Source organism: Equus quagga, chromosome 15 (genome assembly GCF_021613505.1).
Source record: "Equus quagga isolate Etosha38 chromosome 15, UCLA_HA_Equagga_1.0, whole genome shotgun sequence".
Taxonomy (NCBI): domain Eukaryota; kingdom Metazoa; phylum Chordata; class Mammalia; order Perissodactyla; family Equidae; genus Equus; species Equus quagga.
The window spans coordinates 20,839,186-20,862,984 of NC_060281.1; the positions used below are offsets into that span (position 1 = coordinate 20,839,186).

At 39.1% G+C, this 23,799-nt stretch overlaps 1 protein-coding gene across 1 annotated transcript in view; it reads right to left on the minus strand.

Annotated features, from left to right (window-relative positions):
• Window positions 1-23,799, minus strand: part of CDC5L (cell division cycle 5 like) — a 52,180-nt gene that overhangs the window by 8,115 nt on the left and 20,266 nt on the right. Inside the window, exons 9-14 of the mRNA XM_046640036.1 lie at window positions 17,377-17,525; window positions 15,573-15,735; window positions 13,776-13,940; window positions 12,169-12,249; window positions 11,629-11,871; window positions 8,689-8,886 (exon numbers count right to left, since the gene is read on the minus strand). Of these exons, the coding sequence (XP_046495992.1) occupies window positions 8,689-8,886; window positions 11,629-11,871; window positions 12,169-12,249; window positions 13,776-13,940; window positions 15,573-15,735; window positions 17,377-17,525 (999 nt within the window). The remainder of the gene's footprint in view (window positions 1-8,688; window positions 8,887-11,628; window positions 11,872-12,168; window positions 12,250-13,775; window positions 13,941-15,572; window positions 15,736-17,376; window positions 17,526-23,799) is intronic.

A 23,799-nucleotide genomic window follows, 5' to 3' on the forward strand; every position in this document is an offset into this window, starting at 1 on the left:
GTTTGTGGGATGCCTCCACAGCACGGCTCATGAGTGGAGCAGGTCCATACCCGGGATCCGAACCCAGGAACTCCAAGCCACGGAAACAGAGCACATGGAACTTGAACCACTCAGCCTTGGGGCCAGCCGCAGAGACCCTTATTTAAATGGTCTCAGATCTTTTTATTTTAAAGCCTCCAGATGATTCTAACAGGCAATCAGGATAGAGAATCCTGCTTCAGCCACCCTTGTTACAGAAGCTAGATGTCAGGTGTTCTCTTAACTAGACCAATACCAAAAGCCTTCATTCCCAATAAGTGAACAACTAAATCCATGAGTTGCATCAAGTTCCCTTACTATAATTCAGCATGTTCTAAGAATATCAAGATTAAATACTTTAATCACATGTGAATTCAAATCTACATTCCAAAAACCCTAACAGCACAGAAATTCAAATTAATACACAGAGTGCTTTTTTTAAATTAGTCATACAAATTATCATTTGCATTGGTTAAGATAATTCAATTAGCTATACACTGCACTCCATGGATATTCAATTTCCACTCTGGTGCATCACCATAGTACTTACACTCAGTAAGTGTTTAATTAGTCATCAAGGTACATTTAGTACGACCAGTACCTTGTATCTGGAAATTACCTCACCTCACACAGTTGAGTCATTTATTATTCCCAAACCACCAAAGATTTTAAAACTGCAAAGTTGCTAGCTTCCATTTAATGTCAACAAATTTATTTAATTTAGCTCAAGCTTTATAAAAGTTTCCTGGCTCAGGGCCAGCCTCGTGGCCAAGTGGTTACAGTTCCACCGCAGTTCACCAGCCAGGGGTTTGCCGGTTCAGATCCCAGGTGCGGACCTACTCCACTCATTAGCCATGCTGTGAAGGCATCCCACATACAAAATAGAGGAAGACTGGTATGGATGTTAGCTCAGGGCTAATCTTTTTCACCAAAAAAAAGAAAGAAAGAAAAGTTTTCTGGCTCAAATATTGTGCTAAAATTCCAAGAAAATATGGAGATAATTATACAAAAAAATTTAAGTCCAGGAAAAAATTATTCAAATAAATATATAAAGATAGTATAAAAGTATAGAGCAGAAATGGAATACAGCTTTTAATATTCAATTTTAGCTTAGTTATCTTCCATGTGCCATCTGATCATTAAAATGGAAAGGAAGATACCTGCATATGCTGTAAATGCTCAACCTATGACTGCAGAATATACTTTAGGAGGAAAAAAACTAACCCATAATGTCTGGCCTTTTTCTAGCCAATAAATCTCAAGCACGAAATACACATGCATACAGGGGACAGGATTACCTTAAATCAGCCCCAACAACCCTTCTCCACACTCATATACACACGGAAACAACATTAAAGTCCAACAGAGTACAAAACCTTATTGTTTAAAATACAAAGAATCAGGAAGACTCTGATTTAACCAGACTCATATTCCTAAGCCCTTAAAAAACACACACACAATTAAGCATTAGCAACTGCCCTGAAGGACAACTTATTTTGAACAGTATTGGCTTACAGAGCTTGCACTGCATCTTATAGCTGACTTACCAAAAGTTGTCCCAAAAGCTGCTTTCCAAGTCTTTGCATTCATAGCTGATTTACCAAAAGTTCTCAAAAATGTTCTTTCGAATCCTTACCTGCACTTAGAGATACACCTGAAAGTCATCTTAAAACACCTAACAAAGTCAGCAGCAGAGCTGGAATTAAATACCTCACTCACTTGTCAGCAGACAAGCCCCCCAAATGTGGTTCTAGTGGAAGTTTGTGCTTCAACTACACATCAACACAAAATTTCTAATATTCTTAAATAAAGTTCACCCTAAGTATTAGGTATTTAGAGTAGGACAATACTTGATATAATTAAAGCTGACTAGATCCAAAATGAAAGAGTAAAATTCAATTCAAAAGAGGAAATAAATGAGAATACATCTACATATAAATGTGTAGGGAGAGCAAGTGACAAATTTCATGCATCGTAATTCTGTTTTATGATGTCTGGAATTTGCTTCAAAATAATGGGGAAAGGAGAATAACAGATGAAACAAGAGTGGCTATGAGTTGATGACTGTCATAGCTGGGTGATACATGAGAACTCATTACACCAGTCTGCTTTCGGGTATATCTGAAAATTCCCATAATAAAAGATTTTCTAAAATTTAAATTTAGTATCTACTCTACAGGTTAATTATTTTAAGACCGTACACCACAAACCATGAAACATCAATAAAATGAAATATAATGGAGACATTAAAATTTTAATATAATTTACAAGTATGTCAACTATTTAAATATACCAAAACATATAAAAGAAATGTTAAGTTAAAATCCACAATTACGTAAAATCCATTTACACTAACCAAAATCTGAGCTTTAAGTTTCACTCCTTCTCCTAAAATAGATCCATGTCTCAAATTTCAGACATTCATCAAAATTTATAGAATAAAAGTTTAGCCACCTCGTTGTTTAAGGTGAAGTTACTTTTGATACCTCCTAGTATCAAACCAAGTTTAATCCAATTTAGATAACACTAAGGGTGATAGATACCTAAGACACATGGGAGAGAATTCCCTTTCACTAAAACTTGCTACAGTCATGCGTCCCGTAATGATGGGGACACATGCTGAGAAAGGCGTCATTAAGCGATTCTGTCGTTGTGCAAACATCATATAGAACAGCCTACTATGCATCTACACTATATGGTACTAATCTTATGGGACCACTGCCTATTATGGAGTCCGGTTCACCACTGACAAAACGTTGTTATGTGGTACATGACTGTATTTTCTAGACACACAGTACTCTCATTTAATCTTACATTATGTCAAACTCTCACTTCCATGAGATAAAAAGTATCATCCACCCAAATTTTACAGGTAAAGGAATTTGAGACCCAAAGAAGTTGAGTAATTTGCCCTAGGCAACCCAGCCACTAAGTGATGAGGCTACGCAGTTGTGTCCTACGTGAAAGTCCAAAACATTAGGCCACACCACTAATAAAGCAAATGTCCTGCCTGCCTCAGCCCCTGAAACGCAAACACGCCTGAAGACATTCAAGCTGAGGCACTAAATGGCTTAATGCCACCAGACAGTTTCCTGAAAAACAAATTACTCCAGACACATGCAAACACAAGATCTTAATTAACAGATGGGCCCATCATTCTTTCCCTGATTTGGACATTAACCTGTAAGTACCCACTTATAAGAATTTTATTTGACACTTAAGAAAAACTTTTACTTTCTCCAGCTTTTAATTTTAAATTCCTAATTCTTTTATTCTTAACCAGCTATAAAACTATGGGAAAACAAACATCTCAGAAAAATTTTACAGGGAAAAAAGATTATTTAACAACTTTTTAAGAAGCTGAGCAGGGGCCGGCCCCGTGGCCGAGTGGTTAAGTTCGTGCACTCCACTTCGGCGGCCCAGGGTTTCGCTGGTTTGGATCCTGGGCACGGACATGGCACCGCTCATCAGGGCATGCTGAGGCGGCGTCCCACATGCCACAACTAGAAGGACCCACAACTAAAAATACACAACTATGTACCGGGGGGCTTTGGGAGAAAAAGGAAAAATAAAACCTTTAAAAAAAAAAAAAAGAAGCTGAGCAGAATATAACTAGTGCAATTATTTGGAGATTTCACCAAAGCTAATCTTTGCCACAGACTTTGAACGAGAGCAAGTGATCAAGTTTCTTTTTTTTAAATAATACTTATTATACTATTAAATGAACAAAGTAGTATATGATGATCCCAATTTAGTTTTAAATACCTTCCTCCTTTCATTCACAGAGGTATGTATGTTTATATATACATTAATCTTTTTCTATTATATTTAATCTTATATATATATATATATATATATATACACACACACACACACACACACTCCCCCCAAATTTTTAGGTGATTATGTCTGGATGGTAGGCTTTTTTTCTTCATTTTTTAAATTTCTTTTAAAATTTTCTACAAAGTACAGGTATTATTTTTAGAAAAACGCCTACAAATGTTATTTTTTAAACGCATAGAAGAGAAACTGTCTAAAAAAGACTGGCCAGAGACCAATGGAAAACTGATGGTTCCCAGGAGATGAATCAGTGGAACCATAAGTGTTTCCTCGGGTCATTACAAAAGGGGGCTGTATGGGACTTATAAAAGTGTAATTGTTACTTTCAAACTCACTAAGTTTGTTAAGGTTACTAAGCTTAAGTAATTCCAAAATAAACACATTATCCTTGGGTCTCCAATACTGTCTTCAGTTAAAGTCTGTTACAGTGAGGTTCAGAAACATTAAGAGCATCCCTCACTGAAACTCTTGCTTGGGGGCCCAGAACATAACCTTATACCACTGGAAAAACAGGTTTAAGGACACCCAAAATAAACAGAGAGTTGATGGCAGCTCCACTTCCTAGGCCACCATTCAGCAATAAGATCCTATAGTAGTACAGATGTGGTTCAACCACCAAAATGTTTGCAAACAAGAGTCCACGAGTGACTCTCCTGTACTCTCCACACTCCTCACTAGCATTAAGTTTTATTGGTGAACCTTCTCTATACTGATGAGATGCAGGTACAAGTAGGTGATTACTGTCAGCATCTAACCAGACTTAGCAAACATCAGACTGCACCCCTGCAAAGGAAGCTAAGCAGTAAGGCAAAACCTTACTACAAACCTCTCCCAGAAAAGTAACGTACCAATAAAGCCATACCGAGAGCACTTTACATCGGCATAAGTTAGGAAATGAAACACAGAAACTGCACGAAAACAGTCAACAGTATGCTGAGGCATGACAGAAGCACAACGGTGGTACCGAGGAGATCTCTGGTCCAGCTCTAGAGTTCTTGCTAGAAAGAACCAAGAAACCTGTCAGTGCCGTTAAGGGCCATGGCAGAGAGCAGGATGTGAGAGAGACGGCATTCCAAAGTACTGGGAGCAACTTCCCTCCTGCACCCCGTGCCACCCTCTCTCCGTACACACACCCACAAGGGAACATAAGCGTGAACTTGCTGAGACACTACCACATGCAGTCCTCCACCCAGAACTGCCCACCAATCTAATCCTTACCCTAAGTTTTCACTCTTTAAAGCATTAAGGGAATGTTTTCCTGTGTGAAAATATATGACTTTGTAATGAAAATCACTGAGAAAATGGGATCCATTGTGCAGCCAATTTTGCTGAAATATAACCATTCAGTAAAGGCAGGGGTCCTCATAAGAGCTCTACAAATACACTGAGAAGGATTTTAAATGTGTTATCTGTGTTCTTTAAGTTACTTTATTTCCAAGAAGTCAACGTTACATAATATTTCTTGAGTAAGTTGACTGTGCCAGTAAAATACAGGGAGAAGTATTACTTCTGGACCTAGTTTCTACCTCTAAGGAAAGCCTTTCCATTTTTATAGCTAACATGACAAAATCTACTTTTCAGCCAAACTTCCTCAACACAGCAGTTTAGATACTATTTCAAATACTATTAAATTTAATAGCAGGCCTAAATTCAGACTTCTCATTTCACTTTTGCACCTACTGGAAATTATTTCACTCAAAATAATTATGTCTTCAGACGATTTCCTATTTCCACTTAAAGTGGAAACAAATTAGAACACTTCAAATTCTATTTGCACTTCCCAAATACAGTAATGACTCATTTATCTGGCATCGTCAGAAAATGAGGTTCTGCACACTGAGCATTCTCCAGATAAGTGAAGTCCACAGGAGCAGAGCTGGTCTGCCCCGTTCCTGCTGCATCCCCCGGGCCTAGAACAGGGACTGGCACGCAGCAGATGCTCAGTAACACTCACTGAACATGGGATTAAATAAGTACTAAAGCTCTTTTACTTTTAACCATTTGATGAAAATTTTTCTACAATTATAGCCATCTCTCTTTAAAAAAAAACCACACATGACACTAAGAAATTAAGCTTTTCTTATTAATTTGGGGATCACTATAAACAGCGATCACTCTAGCTCCTACTACACACCCATAATGCCCTCAGAAGCTCTTAAAACGCACAAGGCTTTCTGCCACCGTATTTAAATGGACTCAACATGTTACCCTTTCTAACTTTTCCTTTTCTGATATTAGCTGTCATTTCTGATTGCTGCTGCCGCCTTATTTTACACACAAATGTCTGGCGAGGTTCTAAAATTAATTCTGCCTCCAAAGCAGAATAAAATACATGGACTTGGTTATAATTCACAAGTCTTTCCCGCTTACTTTCGACCTGCGACTACGTTCTGATTCCATTTATTTAACAGACTGCTTGTACCACCTACCACATAAAATCTGAGATGGTTCTATTAGTTTTAAATGAGTATCTTAAGGATTTTCATTTAAGTTCTAAGTTTCAAATATTAATCATGAGTACCGGCTCAAAGACTAGCTCCAATATAAACCTCAGGGCACATTTTTTTAATCCATTTAGGAGACACCAACCACGACAAAGCTGGATTTCATCTTGCTTGATACACTGTGATAGGGCCATAACTTAGATTCACTGTTCCCAAGTTCACGGCAGCAAAAATCAAACACACTGGCAGCCGTGGTGTACTGTGCTTGCACAGAATGGCCTATCTCCCTGAAACTAAGAGTGGAAAGGATAATTCAAGTACAGCATTTAGTTTATATAATTCAACTGGAGTTCCTTCCCCACAACAAACTTTGAATAATGTTTATAATTTAGCAATCAACTGAAATGATGAAAGAATTACCACAATTGAAATAAAATATTTATGTATTTCAAACCAGTAGAATTGTATCTTCAAAAACTAAAATAAGCTAAGACAAACCTAGTTCTGAATTAGGGATGGATACAAATAAAATGAGGGATTTGTTTATTTGGTTTTTTGAGTCTCTTTTCTTCTTTTTAAAGATTTAATGAACTTTCATTTGAAATAAGCATAGTTTACTAAATTAAAGGATTTGATTACGTATTCTTTAAAAGTAACTAGTTGGGTAAACAAAAAAGTAAGTTATCCAGGAGTCAAGAAAAGAAAAATTACTTCAGACTGTTTTATGAATATTCTTCCAAAATCACCAATCCTTCAACAAAAATAGTTCAACGGAAGATTTCAGTTCCTGGTACTGAACTGAACAAAGAGAACCACATGTTTTTAATGGTTGCTCATAAACGACCCAAATAAATCTCCAAAAGAACAGCAGTGGTTCTTTCTGTATTTTTCCCTTCAAAACTCACAAGACCAATTCAACGTAGAAATAAAAATTACTGTACTTTACGGCACCACTCACTTTGTGACACATTTATTTGCTGTCATGAAAGTTAGTGCCTCGACAAAGTAAATGAGATTTAGGGAAAAACTTTTTTTTATATTTCAAACAGCACAAAATGTCCTTCCCATTTGAGGCAGAAAGAGTTTACTCACCTCAAATGAGAAGATTTTCAAACTAAGCGAGAGACCTAAGTATTTCTATATAAATGTTACAAGGAAACTTTCCAAATGGCTTTCCAATCAATTACAGCGCTGACCTTAGATCAGAACCACACTGCTAACTACAGTTATAAGAAAGGAAGCCTACACGACAGAAAATGTAACTTAAAATTTAACCACTGATGTCCTACCTTCTCTAACTGTGATTTAAAACACAGAGCAACAGCACACCCTGCTGGAGGTGAGTCATACAACTGGAGTGACCAGCAGCACGGGACTGCTGAGATTTCACCCAAGATGAGAATTACTTCAGAAAGAAACGCTCATTTCCCCCTAAATGATAAAAGATTAACCACTAGGTGCCTATATATGTAATCTTAAAGGTAAAATTAAGACTTACAATAATTTTAAATTAAAAGATACTGCTTTTTCCTGCTCATTTCCCTAGCTCCACACAGCCCCAATCATCCCAAGTTATTTTACTATTTTTTTCCCCTAAAATAGAAATATTTTCAAATCTGCTTCTTGTAAAGAGAAACCGGTAATCACAGAAGAGGAAACTGAGGCCACTTTCTGCATGTGATTGCCTGAAGCACCCCTTCCTCCTTCCCATCCCATCTTGGCCTCAGAAACAGCCCTGAAGACCACCATTAAGAATCCACAAGGCAGCCTAGTGGCCCATGAACCACAATTTACATGCCACTGGCAAAATGCCTACACAGATTCTGGAATTCAAAAAATGCAGACTCTATTAAGAAACCACATGCCATGAAACTCACATTTAGTACATTTCAACATTTTCATAAACGTGAAAAATCTTGGAAGCCATTGTCTAGATAATCCAGCTTGGCACTCTCTCTGTAACTTGAACTCACAGGAATCACAGGATGAATAAGACGGTACCAAAGTTCTGTAAATGTGCTCTCTTAGCTACAGAAAGAAAGCTCTTTGGTGCTACTGAGATCCCTCCCTAGAGAAAAGAGGCTATTCTCACACTGATCTACACTGTTCTGAGTGACCAGTGTTAACTTCTTGGCTCCCGCTCCCACATTCTGACTGACCCGGGGTCAACCTGGAGGGCACTCTTTATCAGGAAGGAAAGCAATTCTGAAAAACCAATGAAGAGGCCAAGGAAGATCAAACACTTCAGTGTAGTTTTCCCTCAAGAACTGCAAAGACAATAATCACCTCAGGTCTGTTTTTCTGAAGTTGTCTTCAGTGGTATTATACTCTAGTTCATTATTTCAATCAAAGTATATTTCAATTAGAATTTTAAAAGAATACCAACCTCAAGCCTCTTTTCAAGTGACTCAATTCTGTCCTTTTTGCTAGCGAGGTTGGCCCGTGTGTAGCGGCTCTGCCCAGGGAGATACAAAACTTGACTGTAGCATTCTTCCCACACCTGGTTATAGGCTTCACTTGAGAGTTCTCCGTGGCTCATTCCTTGTTTTACCACTTCCATCTCCTGCACCAGAATGTCCTGAGCCTGTTTACAATAATAATTTCAGGAAGTTTGAGTACTACAAATACTTGCCATCAACAGAGAGCTTTTAAAAGACTAGTTTTTCCTCCTCCTTTTGGCAAAAGCAAGGAGTTTTGGTTCACTGGTTGTTTTCTGGAAGGGGGGAAGAATACCTAAGCAAATGCAGGCAATGCAGACTGATCTGAAAAGCCAAGCATCCACATATCCCCCCAGTAATATAAAAGTCTTTTTTGCCTTCACTCATTATAATAGCAGCCACCATTTCTCTACTATGTGCCAGGAACTGGATTTATAAGTTTTACCTAAATTATCTCCAAACATCATAACCATCTTAGAAAGGAGCTAATGTTAACCTTATTTTAAAGGCGATGGAACTAAGGCTCAGAGAAATTAAACTGGTTCCAGACCACATCACTAGTAAGCAGACAAGACAGGATCACGCCCAGGCCAGACGGTACCAATGCTTGTGTGTGCTCCTTCCACTCCACCCTCCCTTCCTACACTTCAAACTTCACAGGATCATGAAGGGGAATGAGGCATTTTTTTTGATTCATGCCTTTTTTTCTCATCTGAAGGAATGCCCCTGACACCGCCAGAGAATGAGACTTGGGGCACGAAGCAAATAATGATGGATCATAGACCAAGTCTCATTCACTACTAAAGAAACAGTCTAAGATGACAGAATGAGGGGAATGGAGTGGGACAAGCCTGGGTTCAAATCACAGCTTTACCATTTATGTGGCTGTCTGAACTTGCTTAACTTCTCTGAGCCCGTTTCTCATTCATACAATGGGGATAATACCTACCTGACACATTTGTTAGTAGGATTAAGTGATGCAATATACATAAACAGCCTAGCCCAACATCAGACCACACAGACTCTGTTAGCATACCACATGAACTTTTTCCAGAACTTTGCTTCACAGATCATGAAAAAGTGACAACCACTTTTTGTGCTTTATAAAAAGCTTTCAATTGTTCTAGTAATATCAGAAAATAAACACAGACCCAAATATATAAAATCAAGACAAATGACCAGCATACAAAAACTCTAAACAAAAAAACAGAAAATCTTGTCTATAGAAGACAAAAATTGAATACTTTTTTTTTTTTGCTGAGATAGATTAGCCCTGAGCTAACATCTGTGCCAATCTCCCTCTACTTTATATGTGGGTCACCACCACAGCATGGCTGACAAGTGGTGTAGGTCCATGCTCAGGATCTGCAGCCGCAAACCCAGGCTGGTGAAGCGGAGCATGCCAACCTTAACCACTACGCCATGGGGCCAGCCCCCAAAATTGGATACTTTTAAACAATACCTCTTAGAGGAAGTAATGGAACCAAACGAATTTAACATAGTTAATGAAAATCTGATACTTTATTGTAAGAGAAATAGCTTCAAAATTTCATTCTGAAACTGTACATAGCAAAAATTTACAAATTCAGCTCGTGTAATTATTAGCAGAGAGTACAGCTAAGTTACCTTTAAACTGTCCATAAAGAATCTGCTAAGTAAACAGCTGCTTCAAAATCTTTTTGGAACAAAGAAGAGTATAAACAGATAAAATACAGTAGAATATTTAAACTACTTTCTAACAGTTTCAAATAATTCCAAAGTAATACTTACAATTATTATTTTCAAAGTTTTATTAGACTCTATCCCCTACAGAACATCTATAAGCAACAATGTGATCTCTATTTCAGGTTTCCATAATACAATAAATTTAGGAAAATGTTTCCTGAATTCCATCTTCCCCTCATATTTTCACTCTAAAAAGAGGAAACTGTTCAAGTATTGAGTTCGTAGCCTTAATTCTCAACCCCAGATCAATGATTAAATGTGCCTGCCACAACACAGGCACTTGACAGACGTCAGTTTCCCACCGCACTTACTGAAAAAGAGTAACTCAAGCCACTCAGAAATCAGAGGCAAATTATTGAAATATAAATCTAAATCTTCCTTCCTTTCTCTATTTTCTAAAAATATATTAAACGTGCATTACTTATGCAATAAGGAAAACAGAAAGTAAGAAAGAGAGGGAGAGAGGGAAAGAGCAGAAGAGAAAAGAGAAAAAAGAATTTTATTTGCTTTCTCCCAAGTGTGCATTAACCCATTCCAATCAATGGATCCATCATTGCCCTTCAGGACTAAAGACTAAAGAAAGAAGACTTTTAAGCTAATAACACTCTGTTTCCAACCACAAAACCAACTGTATTTTCTCACACCAACGTGCAGATTTCTATTCACAATCACAGCTGTTTGTTCCGTCAAAGCAGAAAGAACAAACTGCATATGAAGGAAAAGGTACATAAGAAAAAGTTTCTTTATTTCCTTATCCAAAAGGATAGAGGGAAATCATATGAGGGGAATAAATTCAGTAAAACTATTTCCTTTCTTTAAACAGGTGAAAAGTTTAATCTATAAACATTTTTAATACACTCTTGTTTTTTCATATTAGTCTAAATACAAAAGTTAAACACAGAAAATGACAAGTGTAGCAACTGTCCATCAGGCACACATCTATGAAACAAAAATATCTTGCCACCCACGTTAGTGTTTACCTGATAAAGCTCTATCACTGAACGTGTGGGCACGGAGGTGGAGTCCTAACACTTCATATGAACATTTATCTCCTGTGTATTTCACTTGCTTATGAATATTAATATGGGAAAATAAGCTAACACTTGCCTATGACACACGGAAATATTAAATCTCAAGACAGAAACATTCCCGCTCAATCATACCTTTTTCAGTTCTTCTTTGGAGAACTTTTCATAAGGGTTATGTTCCAGATAAGCAATGTGCTCTGAATTATTTGTACCAAATCCTACAGTTTTTCCTTTTTTATTTCCAGATGGTTCATAAGGGTGATGCAGAAGGTCATAATGAAGCATTGTAATCATTTCTTTTTTGATTAGTTCTTCACTTTTCTGTAAATCTGTTAGAGGTGGTTCTACATTTAAGGGTCTTAGAATAGTTTCATTTACCTAAAAGTTTAAAACAAAAACAATTACCAAACATATCACTGCAACATACTCATGTGATTACTTGTGCTAGGCATGAATTAAATAGCAGTTTTACACTTTCAAAATGAATTCTTTTTTTTCCTTCTAAATTCTTATTTGTACCAGTGAAATATTTAAAAGATTAGATCTGGGAATTGCTTTACTATATTCTAGAAAGTAGATGAAATTTTGTTTTACAGACAGTACGAATATTATAAAAAGTATCAATCGCAGAAAAAGAAACTTAAAACATCCTAAACCAGAAATTCTAACACTTACTTCTGATGGTCTTGGCAGATCTTTCTGGACAGCTTTGTGCATTCGTTTCATTTCCTTTACACGTTCTGCTTCTCGTATGGCCTAAAAAATTATTTCTATATCCATTACTGCAGCTATACAGTATTTGACACATTTCAATAAAGCTGAAAACACTTTAGTCTACAAGAACATGTATGTTCAGGAGCTAAAGCTGTAGAACTCTGTGTAAGGTTGCAGTAAGGCAATAGAAGGCAACAGAAACTCATCAGTGTATATTCATTCTCTCATTACAATACAAACTAAGAACTTTCAATGTCTACTAGCGCGTTCTCCAAATTTACATGGCTCCACCCATCAGATCATCATTCTCTTCCTGTCTCTATCAGAATCCTAAACCTAGAGGGAACGCTTAATTATTCCTCCTGCAATACCAACCTTACCACCCCAAAAGCTACTGATTTTTAATTTAAAAAGCCAGCCAATGAATGTGTTTCTTGATTCTTAAATTATGAATAATGTGGGGTAACAGATTAGAATTTCACACCACTGCTGAGAGTAAGTGTAACTCAAAGTAGCTAAGAGAACACAAAAAGTATTATCCTATATTCCCCACCAAAAAGCACACTCACATGATTTCCCTCTAAAACATGATGGCCGTTGATGCCATTCTCACTCCAATCCCATGAAATTATTCCATTTCTAAAATGATCCTGAAGCAGACTGCAGCAAGAATTACTGAAAGGGGTCATACTATCTCAGTTCTAGTTCAAGATTCACCACCTTCCAGCCATGAGACCTGGGAAAATTAACTTAATTCACCTAAGCCTGTTTCCTCATTTCTAAAATGAAGCTAATACCTATACTGTTTACATCACCCAGTTGTTATGTGCAAATGAGAAAGTAATTAACTATAAGATATATTAGTACAAGGTGTTACTGATACTATGACGAACTCTCTCTAAATCTACAAATACACATTTTTTATTACTTTACACTAAGCCAAAACCATTTACTCAACCAATCCAAGATGTATGTGTTTTCAAGACTGATCAATAACATCTTCTCCTGGCTAGGGTGAAACACAATGTCTAAAAGACTACTTATGTATACTTCAAAGAAGCTTAATAAATTTGACAGAGGGTATTTAAATTGCTTTATACATATAGATTTTAAGAATGCCTATCAAGGGCCGGCCCCATGGCATAGTGGTTAAGTCCGGCACACTCTGCTTCAGTGGCCCAGGTTCAAGGGTTTGGATCTCAGGCATGGACCTATACCACTCATCAAGCCATGTCGTGGCAGCGACCCACATACCAAATAGAGGAAGACTGGCATGGATGTTAGCTCAGGGTTAATCTTCCTCAAGCAAAAAAAGGACGATTGGCAATAAATGTTAGCTTGGAGTAAATCTTCCTCACCAAAAAAAAAAAAGCTTATCAAGATATCCCGAATATATTATTAAATACATGAGTATTTATTACAGCATAAGTAGTTTACTTTAGGGTAATTTTTTTAAATATCAAAAACTTCTAAGTAGTGATCTTGAGATATTTAACAGCCATTCTTCATTCTTTCAGCTGACTGACACATTTGGCAAACCCGCACTCCCTTTCTAGCACAATACCCACCTGCTTTCGTGCATCTACATCAGCAGCATCTTCAATGTAAGTATCATCTATTTCACGATCTTCCAGCTCCTTCTCAGCATTTTCTGGTAGAACAATTTCAAAGTCATTCTTAGGAGCAGGAAGGCCCAACAACCCTAAACGGAGGTGTTCACGAGACTCTCTTTCCTGTGGAAAAGAATTGGTCCTTCTCAATTCACACACATTAAGTTCAACCAATATTATACAGGAGTTTCCAAAAAACAATTAGCCTAATTTTAATTCTAGAAAAATGATCTCTAACTTCAGAGCTGAGACAAGTTTTTTGTTTAATTTCTATCTCTATTTCTTCCCTACATTAAGACCAAACAAAAACTCTGTTTTGTGATCAATGAAGTTACTCTGGATATTCTAATAAACAGGTTTGGCATTACCTCTGAGGGGCAGAAAAAAGTTCTTCAGGATCCCCATTTAAGGAAAACATTTTTGACACTGACATTTAACAGCAAATGAAAAAAACAAGTTCAAAAGTCAATTTGTCCTTGGACTAACAAAACCTACACTGTAAAGATGCCTGAATGTGTGTGTGTGTTTATTCTTAATGGAAATACTAGAGGATAGGCAAGACAGAGAAAACAGTCCATAGTTCCCAAAGGAAACTGCCCAGTACCCGAAGTTTTCCCCAATACATCCTCAGCTCACCTTTCTAGTCTTATTCCCCACTGCTCCATTACATGTATGCCAGGGGTGAGGAGTTGCTACCTCCAAAACACGCCCCACACTCATTCACATTATGGCCTCTACCTGGGATAGCCTGACCCTCTTCTGAGCATATCTCCTCAATGAAGGCTTTCCCAGTATCCACCCAACAAATGGGATTTTCTTTCTTTGGCCACCCTAAGCATGTTGATTTTACTCACATGACTTATTTTGATCTTATCTTACAATTATTTTTGGACTTGGTCTAGTACTGCCAATTTCTCTAGAACATAAACTTCTTCAAGACAAAAGACATCTTTACTCAACTTTAGATCCCCTAAAGTGTCCAGATCCATGCTTTGCATACATTTGATCTTCTGTTTAATTCTTATGTAGCCATGCAGAGCTGGCATTAGTTGGTATCAATTTGGGCATTAAAAAAACATTCTAAACTAATCAAATCTATATGTGAAGTTAGAATTAATTTGTAAAGTGAAAACAGGCCAACATCATTGGAACTCATTAAAAAGAAACAAATCCCACAATGATTTCCTGTGGCATCAGATAATAAAGCCCAATAGTAACATAATAAAAGCAATAACATGGGCAGAAGCAAAACTCAACTTTTATAATTAGCTTTCTGCATCACCTTGCAAAGCATACAAAAGAAAATTTTGTTAAGGTCAGCAATAAACATCAAATTAACTTGGCTTTGAGATCTAGACTGTCCTGAAAGTACAGAGCAAAGAGGAATCAAGGCTCAAAATCTAATTTATGAGGCATTCGAAACCCAAAATTTATTTCACAGAAATAGAAAAAAAAAATTCAAGAAAGTATTAATTAGTAAATGATAAAATTAAAATCCCAAGAGATACAAGGTGCATTACCATCAGCATAATCAATATTCACAAAAATATTAAAAATCAGAAAAAAGTAGGCTTATGAGACCAAAAGGTTCCCCTTCTCAAGTCCTGCAAATCATTTTCCTTTTCTGGTGTCCACAGGTATACAGATTCCCAAGGTATATATAATATGCACTGACAAGATGGAAGATCTTAATTCAGCACCCGTGAGGTACAAAACTTTTTTTTTTTTAAGTTTTAGAAGAGAAGTGACGTGTACCATCTGCTTCACATAAGAGGGATCACTGTAGTCTGCCATTCCATCCTCAGGATTAATGTTCAACTTGTCTCGAAGAGGAGTTCTACCCGGGGTGGAGTTAATAACTGGTTTTGGAGTCGTTCCACTCCGAGGAGTCAGCCCTTCGGATCCATGAGAAGGAGTCCTGGAAGACAGAAACTCCAACTAATAAAAGTGCCATTTTTATCTAGATTGTGCTTTCAAATGTTTTTCCCATAAATTATTTAACAAGGAATGCAGAAAATAAAGAAATAAAGATTCCAGAAATTCTGTTTCCCTACCTGGTTTTAATAAGGTTAAAATAAAGGTTTACCAGCTAGCTTAGTATTTACACACAGTATTTTCACTTTAATGACTTCAAATAAAGTCACTACATTTGACATTTTCTTGCCTTTCTAAATTAAGTCCACCAAACATCATTTCAACCTTTTTGTGACACACTAAGGAGGAAAAGAACACAGAGTGGGCAGAGAGGTGGGCCACCAAGCTCAAAGACCCAAAATAACTCTGAGTTCAGCATCTTCATCTTATCATTTGTTTCCTCCCTGCCTCTAGCTGTTGGCTATCATGTCATTATCACGTTATCATCAGTGTGCATATTCTAAGTAGTTTCTCTCTTTACATTCTGTTTGGAAACTAAACACTAGGCTTTTAGAATCACATCTAAATATGAATAGTTAGGAGTGAGGACTAAGAGACTCTCCCAGGAATAAAGTCCATAGACTTTGCAACTTATATTTTAATTGTTCAAAGGCTTTGTTTGCTTACTTCCTGTATCTTGGCTATGTTCAGACAGATGGTGCTGCCAGAGAGCTGTTCCAAAGAGGTGAGGTTTTGTCCTATAAGACACGGTCCCTGCCCACAAGGAGCTTACAGTCTAGTTGAGAGATAAGACACACACAGGAAAAAAGGGACTAGGCTTTCTTACAAGCCTTGCAAGAAGTGTGAAATGTAAGGATTTGGCTGCCAAGGCTTCTTGATCCTGCTGTCATGTACAGCTGTAACAGTCTGAGATGCTTCCTATACTACACAACCAGCAGGAGGACATATCCTAACGTTTAAAATTAAAAGTAAAGCCCAAATATTTCCAACCCTTAAAAACTCAAATTCAATTTTAATACAACTTGCCACTATAATGTTTGTATCTTAAAAATTCTTCTTCAAAAAGCAATAGCTTAAAACAAAAGAATTGTAAACAAATAATGAACGCTGAACTCTAGGTAACGATATGCAGAAGGAAGTGTTTACTGACGAAATGGACTGATACCTGCAACTTACTTTGAAACGCATTAAAAAATAAGATGGATTGACAGATAGATACACAATAAAGCAAACACAGTAATATGTTAACAACTGTAGAATTTAGGTGGTGGCTATACGGATGTTTGCTTTACCATTCTTTCAATCTCTCTGAATGTTAGAAATTTTCATAATAAAATGTTGGGGGAAAAGCAATAGTCACACATGCATAAAAAGGATTACAATTTTTATAAAATTCACCAAAGGATCAATAACAATGGATTGACCTGCTCTTTTAAATCAGATAAAAAGTATCCAGAAACAAGGTGATAAGCATCAGAAACTGAAAAAGGAAGAAAGCTCCATAGAGTATTTAACCATTTCCTGGACACTATTATGTTATTTACTACTACGAGAGAGGAGAAATCAAAAACGCAAGTTGATCACTTATTTCCATTCTCTGTCAACATTACTAAAGCAAGGATGTTGTCCAAATCCTCGGATTCAAGTTTTCCTAAAACAAAAAACATTTGTTTATTAATAATACCTGAATGGGGTAGAAAGAACTGTATTTGGAGTCTGTACAACCTGCCGCTGTGGAGTCACACCTGAGAAGTCACTCTCGTGCAGAGGGGTATTCAGTCCACCTTTTAATGGGGTGTCCACGTTGGTCAGAGCCATGAGGTTCTGAGCTTCCTGATTAACAGAAGGGAAAGAGGCGTGTTTTAATGGTTCAGACAGTACAGCAGAATCCTCTCTTCTGGTACTGCTGTACAAACCTTGAAGCAGGCAGAATTCTTAGACATTTTAACAATGAAAATCAAGAAAGAAAATGACTAGGCCATGGCCAAATTCAATATTTCCATTCCTTCTGTCAACCTAACAGCACGTCAGGAGTTTTAGAATACAGTTTTATATATCAGGAAATGCTTCTGTGCCCTCACATATGAAATTACCATTACCCAAAGGAAAGCTTCTCCCATAATAACTAAGAATTAACTAAGAATATATATATATATAACTCAAAATGGATCAAAGACTTGAAGATAAGTCCTGAAACCATAAAACTCCCAGAGGATAATATAGGTAATACACTCTTTGACTTCGAACTTAAAAGGATCTTTTCGAATATCATGTCTTCTCAGACAAGGGAAACAAAAGAAAAAATAAACAGGTGGGACTTCATCTGACTAAAGAGCTTCTGCAAGGCAAAAGAAACTGGGATCAAAACAAAGAGACAGGGGCCGGCCCTGTGGCCAAGTGGTTAAGTTTGCATGCCCTGCTTTGGCAGTCCAGGGTTTTGCCGGTTCGGATCCTGGGCGCAGACATGGCGCCGCTCGTCAAGCCACACTGAGGCGGCATCCAACATAGTACAACCAGAAGGACCTACCACTAGAATATACAACTATGTACTGGGGGGCTTTGGGGAGAAGAAGAAAAAAAAACAAAGAGACAACCCACTAATTGGGAGAAAATATTTGCACATTACATATATCTGACAAGGGGTTAATCTTCATAATGTATAAGGAACTCACACAACTGAACAATAAAGAAACAAACAGCCCGATCAAAAAACAGGCAGAGGATATCAGCAGACATTTTTCCAAAGAAGATATACAGATGGCCAATAAACACATGAAAAGATGTTCAACATCACTAATCATCAGGGAAATGCAATCAAAACTACACTAAGATACCACCTTACACCCGTTTAAAATGGCTGTAATCACTAAGACTAAAAATAACAAATGCTGGAGAGGGTGTGGAAAAAAGGGAACCCTCATACACTGCTGGTGGGAATGCAAACTGGTTCAGCCACTATGAAAAACAGTAGGGAGATTCCTCAAAAAGCTAAAAATAGAACTATCATATGACCCAGCTATCCCACTACTGGGTATCTACCCAAACAACTTGAAATCAACAATCCAAAGTAGCATATGCACCCCTATGTTCACTGCAGCACTATTCACAATAGCCAAGACATGGAAACAACCCAAGTGCCCATCGACTGATGATGGGATAAAGAAGACACACATACAATGGAATACTACTCAGCCATAAAAAAAGACAAAATCATCCCATTTGCAACAACATGGAAGGACCTAGAGGGAATTGTGCTAAGCAAAGTAAGCCAGACTGAGAAAGACAAACACCAGATGATTTCACTCATATGTGGAATATAAACAAGCACATGGACAAGGAGAACAGTTCAGTGGTTAGCAGGGGAAGGGGGATGCGAGGGGGGCACAGGAGGTGAAGGGGAGCACTTATGTGGTGACAGTCAAGAAGTAACGTACAGGGGCTGGCCCCGTGGCCGAGTGGTTAAGTTCGCGCGCTCCGCTGCAGGCGGCCCAGTGTTTCGTTGGTTCGAATCCTGGGCGCGGACATGGCACTGCTCATCAAACCACGCTGAGGCAGCGTCCCACATGCCACAACTAGAAGAACCCACAACGAAGAATATACAACTATGTACCGGGGGGCTTTGGGGAGAAAAAGGAAATAATAAAATCTTTAAAAAAAAAAAAAAAAAAAAAAAGAAGTAACGTACAACTGAAATCTCACATTGATGTAAACTACTATGAACTCAGTAAAAAAAAAAGAGAGAATATATATTATATATATAGTAACTAAAAACTATAAATAACTAAGAACTCAAATTTCTCAGTGTGAGCTTAGGCTAAACGTCACAACACCCACGCTTTGGTCTAGCTTTATCACTAATCTTTATCTAATCTTCATTAGCTTCTCGGAGACTCAGTTTCTTCCACTAGGAAGTTAAGACACTACCAACGGGCCTATCCATGTCCAAGAAAACTCATGACGGAAGGTTGCTTTCTGAACAGTTGCCTGCCCTCTTCGGGAAGGACGTACTGTGCTCCCTTTAGTCCCTCCACTATAACCCTGCACTCATTACTATCACTGCACCTGCAATCCCTCAATCCCCAACTCACGGCCTTTGAAACACCATTATTTTCCAAAAATAGTCACAAACATATCTCTCATCTCACATGCTCGTCTTATAATTCAACTTTGACACTCTTCCATCAAGGGACGGGGTGTTTGTCCCCTCATCTTGAATCTACATGGGCTTGTGACTTGCCTGCAACCAGCAGAATGCAGCACTGCTTGACCTTCAGGCAAGGTTAGAAAAAACGTAGCTTCCCACCACACTCAGTACAACACTCATGTTGGAACCCTGAGACATCACAGGAGAAGTTCAACTTCTGAAGCCACCACGCTGTGAGAAAGCCCAAGCCACGTGGAGAAGCCACATACAGATTACCCCACCTTCCCAGGTGGGGACTCAACCCACAGCCAGCATCAAATAGCAAACACGGAAAGATGATGACAGCAGCCTCTATCTGTCAAGTCACCCCCAAGTGCTGAGTGTTCCTAACTGAGGCTCTAGATATCATGGGGCAGAGATAAGCCATTCCTTCAATGTCCTGTCTGAATTCCTGACCCACAGAAACCATGAGCACAATAACACGTTTTAAGCCACTCAGTTTTGGGACACAAGGAAGTTAACCAGAACAAGGTTTATTCCATTATTCTGTATGTCTTTATTTGTGGACAGAACCCTGAATTTCACATTATCAAAATCCTATGTGTGTTCTTTTTGCTATTCCAAATACAAAACCACTTTTTCCCATCTAGGTTCCCAAAAGGCTGCCCAGCTATACACAATCCAGGCAAGAGATGAGAAGCTACTTCTCTGGAGGATCTAACAAACCCAAGAGAAAAGATCTAGAAATACTGACATCAACAATTCCCCAATGAAACAGCCCAGGCAGTTCAGCCTACAGGAAAGTCTGGAGTCGAGGAGACTCACCACACCCAAGGAGCTTCTAGCCAGCTTTAGTTGCCCTACCCCGGCCCTAGATAGCCAAAAGTCAAAAGCCAAAGATCAAAAGATATTTGAGAAAACACCCAATACGAAAGAGAACAAAACAAGAGAAACTTGAAGACTACGCTGAAAGAAAACACATAAAAACAAAACCAAACCATCATAACAGCCTCAGAGAAAAAAGAGAAGATATTAATTAAGAATGAGATGTTAAAAAATTGAACACATTTAAAAAAGGGCTCTGAAAAACTAAAAATATGATACTAGAAATTTAAAAACTTAATAAAGATAAAATTCAGAAACTCTCGCAGCAATAAGTCAAAAAGTAAATTAAGGCCAAAAAAACCAGAGAGGAATAACTAAGAAAATTCAAAGTTCATAAAGAAAAGAGATCAATGAAAAGGAGGAAGTTTTTAAAAATTTCAAAATAACTTAGCAGAACTGAAGTCCATGAGTCTCCAGAATGAAAAGATCCACCAAGCACCTAGCACAGTGGTTGAAAACAGACCAACACCAAGAAACACACATGACAAAAAGAGAAGACTGTACAAGCTTCCAGAGAAAGAAAAACCCAGGTTTCCTATTAACAACATGAAGGGCACAGGTCTCAACAGCAACAGTGGAAGCCAGAAGACATTGGAGTGCTGCCTTCAAAACTGAACAAAGAAGAAGATCCAAGATGATGGCGTGAGTAGTCTTCTTTGTCTCTCCCTCTTCAAATCTACAACTAATTGGACATTCATCGCTTAACAAAGGATATCCATATAGCATCTCAGGATGCCGGAGAGACCCACGCTGCCATACATCGGAAGGCGGACGGACTTCCCTCCAGGAGGAGGTCGAGATAAGTGAAAACTCTCTGGCCCCGACCCCCAAACAGCCTAGTACCTGCAAGCAGCTTTCTTCCAGCGGACGCCCCCAGAACATCGCCACACACCTAGGGCAGGAGGGAGCGCACACCAGAGGAGCGATGGTGGAAACAGGTGACCAGAGCCCTACCTAAGCCCCCTGCAATTACACCTAAGCCCAGAGGGAAGCTCCAGAGTTACACACCTGAGGCGGCGGGGAAAACCCCTACCCGCCATTAGCAGAGAGGCCCCGCCCAGCATCCACAATGCCAGGAGGCTCCCGGAGAGAATCCCAAACGGGAAGGCGGCCCATCAGCTGCCGCCACTGGCCCCACTGACCGGGCTATCACCCGGGAGGGGCTCGGGACTACCGGAGATCTCCTGGGAGAGGACTGGGGCTGGATGGAGCTCCAACGGCCGGCTCCGTGGCCCGGTGGGGGAACTCCAGAGTTCCGTCTGGGCAGCAGGCAAAGTCTCTACCTGCCATTAGTGGAGAGGCCCCGCCCAGCATCCACAACACCGGGAGGCTCCCAGAGAGAATCCCAAACGGGGTGGCAGCCCGCCAGCTGCCGCCGCTGGCCCCACTGACCGGGATTTCGCCTGGGCGGGGCTCGGGGCTACCAGAGATCTCCTGGGAGAGGACTGGGGCTGGGTGGAGCTCCAGCGGCCGGCTCTGCGGCCCAGGGGGAAACTCTACAGTCTCACAGCAGCCTCAGCAATAGCCTCTGCACAGCACTAGTAGAGAGCACCCACCCGGCAACCACAAGGCTCCTGGAAGACCCTGGGACAAAGGTAGCATAGCTAGGTGAACTAACCACAGACTGCAGAAGCTGCCCATAGCTCTGCTGTGACCCATAGTGGACAAGTGAGATTTTGTGGGCGCCGACAGTGACAGAGCTGCAAATATAAGTGATCCTGCCCATGGCCGCTGGGAAAGCCCATAACACCGCTGCAGACCCTAAGGAGGGAGCATGTCTAGGTGGTCTGCAACAGTAGGCACCAGCAGCCTGAAGCCCCCTTGTGACGGCCCCCACAGCTGAAGAGGGACCCCACAGGACCACTGTGAGTACGAGGAGGGGCCCAGGCCCAGTTAGCAACAGCTGATAGGGTTCCTGGTTGGAGCAGTATAAACAGCTGTCCCCCCACCACACCAGTAGAAACAAGTGGAAGCAGTAACTAAACTCTATCTCTATGCGGAGGCACAAATCTACACCATCAAGCAGTATGAAAAAATATATTAAATCTCCAGAACAGAAGGAAAATGACAAATACGCAGAAAACAATCCCAAAGACAATGAAATCTATAACCTAAATGATGAGGACTTCAAAACAGCCATCATTAAAAAACTCAATGAGTTAAAAGAGAATTCAGATAGACAACTCAACGAGTTCAGGAGCTATGTCACAAAAGACTTCGATACTATAAAGAAGAACCAAACAGAAATACTGGAAATGAAGAACACAATAGAGGAGATTAAGAAGAATCTAGACGCACTGAACAGTAGGGCCGATAATATGGAGGAAAGAATGAGCAATTTGGAAGATAGGAATATAGAAATGCTGCAGGCAGAGGAGGAGAGAGAACTAAGACTAAAAAGAAATGAAGAAACTCTCTGAGAATTAACTGACACAATTAGGAGATGCAACGTAAGGATTATAGGTATACCAGAGGGAGAAGAGAGGGAGAAGGGGGCAGAAAGCCTATTCAAAGAAATAATGGCTGAGAACTTCCCAAACCTGGGGAGAGAGATGGAACTTCATGTGACAGAAGCCAATAGATCTCCAAACTTTATCAATGCAAGAAGACCAACTCCGAGGCATATAGTAGTGAAGCTAGCAAAAGTCAACGACAAGGAGAGAATACTAAGGGCAGCCAGGCAGAAGAAATTAACCTACAAAGGAACCCCCATCAGGCTATCAGCAGATTTCTCAGCAGAAACTTTACAGGCTAGAAGAGAGTGGAATGATATATTCAAAAATCTGAAGGACAAAAACCTGCAGCCGAGAATTCTCTACCCAGCAAAAATATCCTTCAAATACGATGGAGAAATAAAAACTTTCCCAGATAAACAAAAATTAAGGGAATTCATTGCCACAAAACCTCCTCTTCAAGAAATGCTCAGGAAAACCCTCATTCCTGAAAAATCAAAAAAAGGAAAGGGGCTACAAAACCAAGAGCAAAGGAGATAAGTAGAAGGACAACAACAGAGAGTAGCAGCTCTCCATCAGAAGAGACTAAACCATGGGACGAGAAACAAAGGAAATTGAAGAAAAC